Source organism: Bidens hawaiensis, unplaced genomic scaffold (genome assembly GCF_021521415.1).
Source record: "Bidens hawaiensis isolate Kalapana, Puna unplaced genomic scaffold, B.hawaiensis_p1.1 tig00015249_1, whole genome shotgun sequence".
NCBI classification, from domain to species: domain Eukaryota; kingdom Viridiplantae; phylum Streptophyta; class Magnoliopsida; order Asterales; family Asteraceae; genus Bidens; species Bidens hawaiensis.
The window spans coordinates 340,716-352,585 of NW_027492358.1; the positions used below are offsets into that span (position 1 = coordinate 340,716).

Sequence of the window (11,870 nt, forward strand, 5' to 3'; positions counted from 1 at the left end):
AGTTTTAATCACAGCCGTCTAAAGTCTTAAAATTTCTTCTAGAAGCAGCAGTTGAGGGCAGTTCCACACTCTCTCCTTAAATCATTCAGTTGGTGAACGGTTTCTTACTCTCCCGTAAAACTGTTATTCCATCTCCACAATCAATCTGCATCGCTAAATCGTAGTTTTCAGGCGACAACGCGAACTCAGCAACAACAATCCTAGCTATATTTCTCATGATAGTTTCATCATAATAAAGCCATAATGTGCTACTTTGTTGGTAGAAGAGCTCTAATATGTCTTCTTATTTATGTCATGCAGAATTTTTGGATGCTGAGCATGAACAACTCACTTGCGTTGTGTAAGTGCATAATTATAATGGGAACATTATTAGACATATTAGAAGAATTTACTTTATAGGTCATGTTTATAGAATTTACTTTATGGGTATAAAGATTTTCAGTGATACTTGTCATCTTCTTCATATAACTCCTGAGCAAGTGAAAAATAATTGTTTAAATTCCTTTCTGTCCTTTATATTTATGGTGGCGATGATTTTAAAATTAATAAATTGAATTTGAACGTGCAGATATGAAGGTGCGGTTAATAGATTTGTAAGTGAGATTAATGCAGTAGCCATTTATCAATGATCAACCCACATTACACATCAAGTAACATAAGTTGTAAGTCATTTCTTTGTTGTTGAGATTACTTTATAATTTAGTCTACTAATTTTACTTTTAATGTCTTTGTTGCAGTTGACTAAATATTTACTTTTTCATTAAGTTCACTAAAAATATCAATTAAACCAATTTAGAGGTCAATTAGGTACCACTTTGGTTTTGCTTATGCCGACTCTGAAATGTTCTCTTTTTATTTTAAAGCGTTGTCACATACGAAGCTTATACAATGATAAAATAGCATTCGATCTATTCAATATATTTCTCAAAGTTAATTTGATTAAATGTGAAATAACTCGCATTAAACCCCCAATTTTAAAAGTTCTTTCGATATAAAAAAAAAGTAAAAAAAAAAGAAGAAGAAAAAAGTATGACATTGTTGTTTTATGAGCTTGGTTGCTTTACATGTAAATCTACACAGCCATATAACATATTCATGGGCATGATGAAGGCAGACAACCTGTTTAGCAGACAAGAAAGAAGATGTGTGAATCCTCAATTATTCTAACACAGGTTTGTAAGTTTATTATTTTCTAGATGTTAATTCATCCATTTACTTACAAATATGTTTGTTATATAAAGGCTCAAAACGAGTTAAATTAAAGTATTAATGAAAAGAAAACAATTGAAAAATATCATCTTTACTGAATGATATATGATACACATAGACAATGAGTGCTAAAACATCAAAGGAGCAAGAAGGCATCTTTACTGGATGGATCTCGATGTGTGAATTGGATCTGTACAAATGGTGGTTGGTAAAAACAAGCTAGGGTGAACCATGGATGATGTGCAAACAAGAAGGCGTCTGAATCCCAGCCGCTTCCGTTCTGCGACATGTGGGTTGATTGTTATATATCATGTTTGTATATAATATGTCTGATCTGATGTTATTTTCTGTTCACTTATTGTTTAAAATCAGTTCCTGTAAATGTGACTGCATAGAAATGTGTAATGTTTTTTTCTATGCAATTATTGTTTAAAATTTGTTTGTGTTCAACATAGTTTTTTTTTGTTTTTTTGTATTGTTACATTGGAAAGACTTTTGTTCATACATCATAATTGTATCATTATAACAATAAATGCCCATCCAACGGACGGGTATAAAACTAGTTTTTTTGGGTCTCCATATCAATTTCCTTCACCCTTACATAGTTTCTAACAAGTGCAAGTTATTTTTCATAAAAGTTAAATTAAAACCAAGAAAATAACTTTTTAACCAAATAAACTCAAATAAAAAGTAATCTTCATTATTTTTTTTTGAACAGCCAAGAGGGACCATATCATCAAATTACTCACAAAACAAACAAGCATCTTAGCAAGCAGCTAAGGAAAACAAGAACAAACAGAAAAAAATTTACATCAGAAAATTAATCCCCTCCAAAGAATACCATTGATCCATGCTCAAGCATGGATCACTAATCTTCATTATTTAAAAATACTAAAAAAAGAGTGTGACGTGTAAAATGATCTTCGAACTTTTATTGTTTTTGATTGTTTTTTTTCTAAACAAATCCCCTAAAACTACTCATGCCCCTCCAATTTAATGTGTTGAAGCAAAGCAAGTTTTTTATCACAAACAATGGCCTAAGGTTTGGTGGCTGTCCTTATTGACATGCCAAAAGAAACCAAACATTTCATCCACCATCTTCCCTCCCATCATCTATAGCGGGACGGGGCGGTGGTGTGGCGAAACAATGTCATCATCCATTGACAATGGTGGTGGTAAGGCGGTACAATGGCAAAAGATTATGGTTGTAGCCGAACCAACCCGTGAATCAGCAGCTGCTCTCCATTATGTTTTATCGCGTGTAATTTATGATAATGACATATTGTATCTTCTTCATGTTGAGCATCCTACATTTTGGAAGCATGGAATGTCATGTTTCAAGAAACACTCATCTTCAACCGCCATCAAGACGTCCACCACGGAGACACATGGTTTTCATGGTGGTGTTTGCGGTTGCATTGGCGGGGATATTGACTTTCTTGACCAAATGAAGAGCGCGTGCAAGGTTGTGCACCCTCGGTTGAAGGTGAATGTGTCGAGGGTCGAAACCGACGCAAAAGATAAAGCTTATATGATTATGTCACAAACCAAAGCGCATGGAATTGACCTTCTTGTTGTAGGAAAACGTCAAAGTTTAGCTAATGCAATATTAGGGTAAGTTGTTTATTGTTCTTGCCAATTTCCCATAATTTGACTCTAGAAAGGACAAACTTATCAATCTAATTACCAACATTACCATTGAATTAGAGCTGTAAACAAGCCGAGTCATTTATGAGTTGCTTGTGAAAAGTTAAAACTAAGCCGAGCTTAAACAAGTTCTAAATTTGACATCATATCGAGCTTGATTAAAATGGCGAGTCTAAACAAACCTATTATTTATGTAAGGCTAAATTAAATTACCATGCTTAAACTTGGCTCGGCTTGGATCATTTTGCAGCCCTATATCAAACTTGTTCTAAATTTGAAAATCCTTTTGTTGTAAAAGAAACCCGCATACTTTCATAAAACATCCAGTTAAGTCCCTCCAACATTTTATGTGACTGATTAAGCCTTTGTAATTTGTTAAATAGGTTAAACACTTAAACATATACTTTATAAGTTCAACATGTTACATGTTAGCCCATTCACGATACGTTTGAAGTTAATGTCTTTGGCACGGATAAAATCATAAATATATGTCTCTTGTTTGGGTTCCATCAATTTCAACCAGCTAACCCATCAACCTGACACGAATATCACCACTATTGATAATAAGTTGAAACTTACTTTTTGATGAAACTTTGGATGCAGGCAGAGGATAAATGGGACAATAAGAGAGACAGCAGAGTATTTGGTAGAAAACAGCAAATGCACTTGTGTTGCGGTTCAAAGAAAGGGCCCAACTGGAGGCTATCTTCTGCATACAAAAAACCATAGAAATTTTTGGCTTTTAGCATAAAACAAAATTCCTTCAATTTGCTTAACTAAATATCCTCATTCCTCTGTTTTTGTTTTGTTGCATTAGATGACATAACTATGCTAGATCGTGTGAAACGCTATGTTTGACGATTGAAGTCAATATGAATGGAAACCGTGTTTGATCACAGAAGTCAAATCTGAAAAAAAAACCGACAAGAAAAGTACTTGTTTAAAAACGTATAATATGAAAGATTGCGTTGATCAAGAATATTGAAGTACATGATTCATGGGCATTGGCGGACCTACACCTTTGGTGTAGGTGTCGGCCGACCCATGTGAAATTTTATTTTAAAGGTATTATATATGTTAAAACTCTGATCGACCCCTGTAAAATTTTGACAACGACCCTTTTCCGATCCATGTGAATTTTTTTCCTGGTCCGTCACTGTACATGGGTTATTCCAAGTCATAGTCAAAGTCAACATTTTGTTCATTATATATATTACAATTGTAAAGGTCGATTGGGTTAATTGGTTGTACATCCTGCATGTGGATGGGTCATTTTTTACCCGTTTATTTATGAACAAGTCAATTTGGGTTATGTACTATCATTAACGGGTCAAATAGATAAATCAAGAAAATGAACAAGTCAGGTTAAAGTTGACGTAACTATATTTGTTGCAACAGGTAAACCTCTAAAATTGATTAATTGAGTAAATTAGATTTATGATTAACATTAGTATTTATATGTTAACACATGACAGCAGCTTTTCAGCTACACATAATTCCAAAGTTGCATCAATTTGTAAAGTAAAAACACGTTCAGATTTTCAACTTTACACATGTGAACTAATGTATCAGATAGGAAACAATTTCAAATCATAATTTTGTTGAATCAGGCCTTTGTGCACAAATTATGTTAGGTGTTCTGGCCCAAGTTCGGTTTGACACTTGTTTCTAAAGGAGTAACCGGGACCGATAAGAACCAGTTAACATAAACAGTTATGATATCGGTTTATAATCGGTTTCGAATCCCAAACTCTATATGTTGATTTGGGCTGGACTAGAAGATAAATTCAAATGGTAGATTAATTAAATTAAAGACTTTGACCCATTTTATTTTAATTAACACATTGTATGCTTTATTGGAGAACTAATTAAAAACCTTAAATTTTTCGTTAAAACTTTCTACACATTTTGATATTAATAAAAAACAAATTAAATTTCTATTTACTAACTAACATAAATAATAATTTGTAAGTTGATAAGAAGAAGAAAATATGAATCACGTTTTGAGTTTGACACCATCAACTCAATGCCTCATTTTATTTCGGGAACTCAAAGGGGATATTATTTTTGAGTCCTTTTATAAGAGTAGATTAAATTTGCAACATATAAGTTTTTCGTAATCAACTGATCTCTTTTATATATAGTATAACCAGGTGTGGCAAACGGGTAATGACACGACCTGAAACCAACAAAAAAAAAGTTTTTGCGTCGACTAACATGACCCGTTTAATATATGTATCGGCTTCGGGTTGACCCGTAGAAAAATGGTTTGACACGTTAAGTAAATAAAAAACTCTTTTATAATTATATTTTATTTATATTAAATCCGTTATTTTAATATACAGTTTCCAATTCATTCTCAAGATTTTTAACAATTTTTTAAAAAAAGAAAAAAAAACCATATTACTCGTTCTAGTTTACTGGCCTTAAATTATATCAATTTTGTTTTTAATATTTTTCTGAAAAATGGGTTGTGTCCGGATTGACCCGAATCTATGTGTGTGCATGTTAGGGTCGAAATCTTTAACATAAATGAGTCAGGTTCGGGTTTTCACATTATTTGGAACTTTATGAAAGTTAAGCATTAATTAATTAAACTATGTTGATAATATAAGGAAAATAAAAACAAAATGGAAATATGTATTCGTCCCGTATATTCGGAAGGATTCCAATTGCCAAAGAAATTAAAGAGGATGAATATGAATAAGGCGTTTATTTCGCAGCCTTTAGATGACTTCAATCCATGTCACCTGAAACTTCGTAACCAATTGACTTAAATTAAAACCCTCTAATTGGTCATCAATCATTCCAAATTACCATTCAATTGGCGTCTTTCTCAAGGTTTCATTCCATCATCTTCTTCTTCTTTATTATTAACCTTTTTCTTTCCGCTTTATATCTTTAATAATCATTTTTTTTTGTTTCAAATAATTAGTTTACTGAATGAAATTTACTGTTTTTATGTTATATAACATTGATTCTCATCTGGGTTTATGCAGTTTCTCTTGATTGGTTACTTTTCTTTGCAATTCAGTTTCATGACTGAATGCAATTTAAGAGATTGATTCTCATCTGGGTTCATGCTAGTTTTCTTGATTTGTTAGTTTTCTTTGCAATTCAAGATCAGTTCATTCAATTTCATGAGTTTTTGTTCTTTATAAAGTTTGATAGAAGAAATTTTCATCTGTTTATGTCAGCTGAGATGTTCAGTTATAGAGTCACTTTGACTTTTGGCTCTCTTTGACTTATATTTTGACTTTAATTTGGACTGCAGAGTCAAAGATTTGAGGGGTTTGACTTTTTGACTCAGGGTCAAGATGAATAGGTTCTTATCAGAGGTTTTAATGGACACCCAAGGGGGCGGACAGTCACTGTTGGGTTCTATCAAAATCGCGGTTTTACCGATTGCCCAAGTTTTCACAATGTGCTTCTTGGGATTCTTAATATATTAACATTTTGCCTCCAAGTGGAAGGAAGCTTTTGAATGGGGTAACTAAATATTTAATCTTCTATGCGTTTATATGAATTCACTTATGTTTTACAATTGTTATATACATAAACATGATTTTATAAATTGTATGATCATGATCTCTATTCATGATCTGCTTAAACGGATTATTTCTGTTTAAATGTAGTTGGTCTTTTCGCTTCTGCTACCATGCTTGATATTCTCTCAACTCGGACAAGCCATCACTTTTGAGAAAATGATTGAGTGGTAAGATTTCGATTTAGTGTTTAAAATTAGAAATGAAAAAGAAAAAAAAAATTGCAGCACGCACGATTTTGAGATTAAATCCAACCACGGCTATTTCTTAATTAATTGAAGTCAACTCACAAAACTCAACACACCACACACCAAATAAAGCAACCATAGAATCTATATTATTACTTACCATAAGGATCCAATATTAATCTAACTCGAACTCACCTTTAGTCAGAAATTCGGGTAAATTAATCACAAGTTTACTATTTTACAGGTGGTTCATTCCTTTTAACGTTGTGCTTGCTACCATATCGGGTTCGCTTATAGTATTACTCGTTGCTTGGATTGTCAATCCACCGTACCCATACTTCAAATTTACCATAATTCATATTGGTGTAGGTAAATTTTGCTGTTTTTAATTAATATAAGGTATAAGAGATATTTTATTGAGATTAATAGTATTTTTTTAACATGTTACAATCTACGATATATATATATATATGTGTATATATATATATACGTATATATATAGATGCATTTTTTATATTAAAGTTTGAATGATCTCATGTAGGGAATATCGGGAATGTACCACTCGTCTTAAAGTTTGAATAATCCTTTTGGTGATTCCGCTAAATGTGCTCAAGATGGAAACGCCTACATCTCTTTTGGGCAATGGGTAAGTTATGTTTGTTTTTAGTTTTTCGTTACACGTTTAATGAGACTTTAAATTATTTAATAATATTAGTATCCTAAAAATATTGATCTATACAGGTTGGTGCTATTATTCTCTACACGTATGTCTTTCAAATGCTTGCACCTCCTGTCGAGGGGTCTTTCGATATTGAACACAATAATCTTCCAATAAAAACCATTCCAAAAAGTAACCGCAATCCTCCTGAAGAAGTTCCTTTGCTTACTCATGAGTCCGAACTGATAAATGAAGAAGTTCCTGTGAATGGAAAGGTAAGAATTAATACTTTTCTTGATATATATTTTTTTTGGGTGAATGTTAAACTGTCATGAAAGTTTTATTTTTTTTATTGTAGATAAAGAAATTCTTGAAGTACTGGTATGAGAAGTTGAAGTTAAAGCAAATACTCCAACCCCCTATTATCGCCTCTGTAAGCAACTTTATTGTTTTTCTTGATTTTAGAAGCAACTTATTTGCAAAACAGAAACCGACTTACAAATTATAATAATTTTAGCAACCAACCTCATTTTTAATTGCGTACGACACTAGATGATGTCATGTCAGTTGTCACATCATATGGCCACATATGCAAAAAATATATTGATGCGAATTTTTTTTTTAGAATTTGTGTTTAGAAATGTTCGTAAAATGTCACGTCAGATGTCACATGGCATATGCATATATACTAGAATGACAAATAAGCTATCACATCAAATTTTTAAAACTTTAGCAAAAAAATGGCATGCCACCCGTTGTATACGATTCATTGCTACACTTGTTAAAGAATTGAAACTATCTTGCTAAAATAGTAATAAAATGTAAATTGATTTCTAATTTGCGCGTAATTAAAAAACACTTGCTAAAATAGGAGAAATCTAAAGTTAAATTTCACATGTTTAACTCAGTTATTTAGAAAATGACGTGTGCTATTCACTTGTACCATTTCTAACACACTCATTATTCTTGGTTTATTATAGATACTGGCTATATTATTTGGATGTATACCATTCTTAAAGCAGTTGATCTTCACACCTAATGCACCACTCTATTTCTTCACTGATAGCTGCTTGATTCTTGGGTATGCATAATTTTGATTTTTTTTTTCTTATTTTTATTTTACTTTAGTATCATATTTGAAGATAGACATAACTTATTTGTTTATTGGTATCAGGGATGCAATAATCCCTTGCATTTTGTTGGCACTCGGTGGCAATTTGATAGATGGTAAGTTTTACTTATTGTTTATGTTCAAAGGGTGTTTGAATTTGCATATTTAAAATAAAAGTCACTAAAAATTACAATCCATAATATCCTTAGCCAACAATCCGTAACATATTTAAAACAAAAGCCCATATAAAATTCTTAAAGAACATCACGTAACATACTTAAAATAACAAGATCATAAGTCGAATTTTCGTTAATTAGTTATGCCGCCTAGAGTTTGGAGTTGAATCTGTTTAGACACGATTAGTTAAACGGGTATGCAGGTTCAACTCGTTTAGACACATTTTAAGCTTGTCGTTAACGTGCTGACCCGTATACGACCCCGATCATGTTTAACTCAGACCCTAACCCGCTTAAATTGGTATTGAGTCATGTCGTAAATTGCCAGCTCTACATAAGTTAAGCAATGCCCCTGAATCTATAACTTTCAATTATTTTTAGCACGCCCCTAAATCTGTAACTTTCAGTTTTTTGATATCTGTTAAACCTAGATATCTTTTTATTAATTTGGAACAATAATTGCAGGACCTGGGAATTCAAAACTTGGGTTAAAAATGACCGCTGCGATTATTTTCGGGCGATTAGTTTTGGTTCCGCCAGCTGGATTGGGGATTGTGACGCTAGCTGATAAACTTGGATTTCTTCCACCTGACGATAAAATGTTCCGATTCATTCTCCTTTTACAACATTCAATGCCCACGTCCGTTTTATCAGGTACCCACTAAACTCTTGATGAATTTTCTTGAAATTGACCAAGAAAAAGTCAAACTTGCGTCTTATGTGCATTTGCATATACATTCAATGTCTGTATTTGTATTATCAGATACCCATCAAGAATCTTGATTGATTTTCTCGAAATTGACCAAGAAAAAAAGTCAAACCTTTTCTTGTGGCATTCAATTTCTATATCTGTTTTATGAGATACCCATCGAGAATCTTGATGGATTTTGTAGTAATCAGCCAAAAAAGTCAAACTTGTTTCTTATATGTATATATACATTCCTGTGACCTTGTTTAATGCGGAATCTTTTCTGAGACCCACTAAAATCATGATTGATTTTATAAATATTGACTAAGAAAATGTCAAACCTGGTCTTTCAGTGTCCAAATATATATTATCAAACACCCACCCAAAATCTTGATATATTTTGTGGCATTGACCAGAAGAAGTCAAAGATGTACATTCAATGCCCACATGAATATTGTCAGATACCCACCAGAAATCTTAATTGTTATTGTACTCATTGACCATAAAAAGTGAAACTTGATTCTTATGTGTGCATGCATGCAATGCAGGTGCTGTTGCGAGCTTAAGAGGGTGTGGGAAGGAGGCTGCAGCCATCTTGTTTTGGGTTCATATCTTTGCAATCATATCAATGGCCGGTTGGATTGTTTTGTATCTTAATATCTTGTTCTAGATTATGTTTCTGAAAGAGAGATGAATGCAGAGTGTATGTAAGCCTCTCTTCATTGGTTATTTTTGCTCATTACATTGAATGTTACTATTGATTTCCTTGTAACTTGAATGATATATTTTCATTTAAACGCGGTTGTGAAACTCAAAACTTGATTTATAATTTGTATTATTATCGATTTTGGTTTTCTAGGTTTATATCCTTCCTTCTCATGTTCATTATTTGATTCACTTATATCCTACGTAAATTCAACCTTTCGTACTTGTTTTAAAAAAGCGTGCATGGCCTTTTTAGAATCAAACGGTTTATAAAACTTTTAGAACCGACATTTTAGTTTTTTATTCGATTTGAACTAAAACCGATTCAAAATGATCCATGCACACCCTTAAATGTAATCTTACTAGCACCAATAAATGAAATTAAAAACATAATTATAAATATAATGATAAAAGCGAACAAAAGGATGCAATAGTACATTATGTTGCAAATTATAAAAATGTTTTAACTGATCGTGTTGTCTAAAAAATATTTTTGCACTGTATATCGATCTCTAATTTATGATTCGGTACGTCGACCGACTTTGACTTCAAGTAAACCTGTCCCCTCATCCAGCCTTTAGTTATAAATTATAATTATATAAATGTTAAGATAATTCAGAAAACAAAAGAAAATACTAGTAACTTATTATTTTAACATTCCTATGGATGCAAGATAAACAAAGTTAACAACATCAAGTTTGGATCGCACATAGTAATTAAAACTAATATGAGAAGAGTTGTATCTTTTTGTAAGAACATATGCATGCTAGTTATAACATTAAGAGCATCCACAACAACAAATCTTCACAAACCAACACATCAACGTCACATCATATTTCAAACTTTTTACAAAAATCACAACTTTCTGCTACAACAACAAACCTTTACAAACCTCATTAAAATATCATTAAAACTATATATATAATATAAATGTATATATTCATGTGAGAGGGTGGAAAAATGGACCCACCACCCCTGTTTATTGCAAGTTTGCATAAACAAACTTCAATACAATAAATTAAATCCACACCTGTTTGTCTTTCTTGCCACCTCATTCAAACCTTGGTCGTTGCACCCTATTATGGATGCTCTAACAACGAGGAAAGCTTAATAATAATGGTTTTCGAGTCATGTCATCCTTCTCTTACAAAACCGTTTGTAATCACAAACTTCTCTCCTTTCTCTCTCTCCTTCGTTTGGCTTTGTCTCTCTCGCCTCCATGTGGGTTTCAAACACTTTACAAACAATACATTGAAGATGCTCTTATGAAATATCGTAAATAGTGAACTGAGAAGTGTCAACCTTTTTGTCAAAAAAAATCATCAAAAACGTATCTCTTATTAAAGTATAGTAGATCCCATTATTCCATGATGTTTTATGTGTTGATGGATTATAAGATCTGGCATTGGCACATACAACATTATGCAAAAGCTAGATGAGTTAATCTTAATCGATACATGATAGCCATGATCCAAAGAACTTCAACATTAATTACATGTACTAGAGATGCTTTTAACTAAAAGAACTCTGACATAGTGATATCAAAATGTTTGATAAAGATAATCTGTTAGCCTTAGACATTCTTAATTGTGTGATCAAGCTCGACACGGAAGATATGTGTCGTTTATATAATTGGTTAAAGTCTAGTTCTGATTTGAATTTAGGTTGTGTTTGTTTTTGCTTCAAACATCTGCAAGAGGCTTATGTCTGCGGGCGCGCGCACACATAAGCCTTTGAAGACAGTTTGTTTCAAAAAAAAAAAAAATCTTAAAACTGCTTTTATGGTCTTAAAAGATAAACTAATATCCACCATCTTCACATTTCTTCAAACTTCTTAACATCCTACCAACACCCAATGTCCACCACAACCACCCACCGTCCGCCACCACCACACATCGTCCACCACCACCGTCAACCACCCACCAGTACCACCGTTCATCACC

The 11,870-nt window shown here is 32.6% G+C and overlaps 1 protein-coding gene and 1 pseudogene across 2 annotated transcripts; both read left to right on the forward strand.

Moving 5' to 3' along the window:
• Positions 1 to 2,356: 2,356 nt before the first annotated feature.
• LOC143548752 (uncharacterized) lies at positions 2,357 to 3,607 on the forward strand. Its single transcript, XM_077039840.1, has 2 exons — positions 2,357 to 2,823; positions 3,460 to 3,607. The coding sequence occupies exons 1-2, from the start codon at positions 2,357 to 2,359 to the stop codon at positions 3,605 to 3,607; spliced, it is 615 nt and encodes a 204-aa protein (XP_076895955.1).
• A 1,995-nt stretch (positions 3,608 to 5,602) lies between these two features.
• On the forward strand, positions 5,603 to 10,051 carry LOC143548760 (protein PIN-LIKES 6-like; annotated as a pseudogene). Its single transcript, XR_013138007.1, has 11 exons — positions 5,603 to 5,697; positions 6,131 to 6,345; positions 6,492 to 6,571; positions 6,834 to 6,958; positions 7,131 to 7,235; positions 7,331 to 7,522; positions 7,606 to 7,680; positions 8,228 to 8,328; positions 8,422 to 8,474; positions 9,000 to 9,188; positions 9,771 to 10,051. The product of XR_013138007.1 is annotated as a protein PIN-LIKES 6-like (transcript).
• Positions 10,052 to 11,870: the final 1,819 nt, after the last annotated feature.

What these genes read in the sequence shown, in the direction of transcription:
- LOC143548752 (XM_077039840.1), top strand. Translation starts at nt 2,357, where the DNA reads ATGTCATCATCCATTGACAATGGTGGTGGTAAGGCGGTACAATGGCAA. An exon ending in TTAGCTAATGCAATATTAGG is followed by an intron (nt 2,824 to 3,459) that starts GTAAGTTGTTTA and finishes CTTTGGATGCAG; the next exon opens with GCAGAGGATAAATGGGACAA.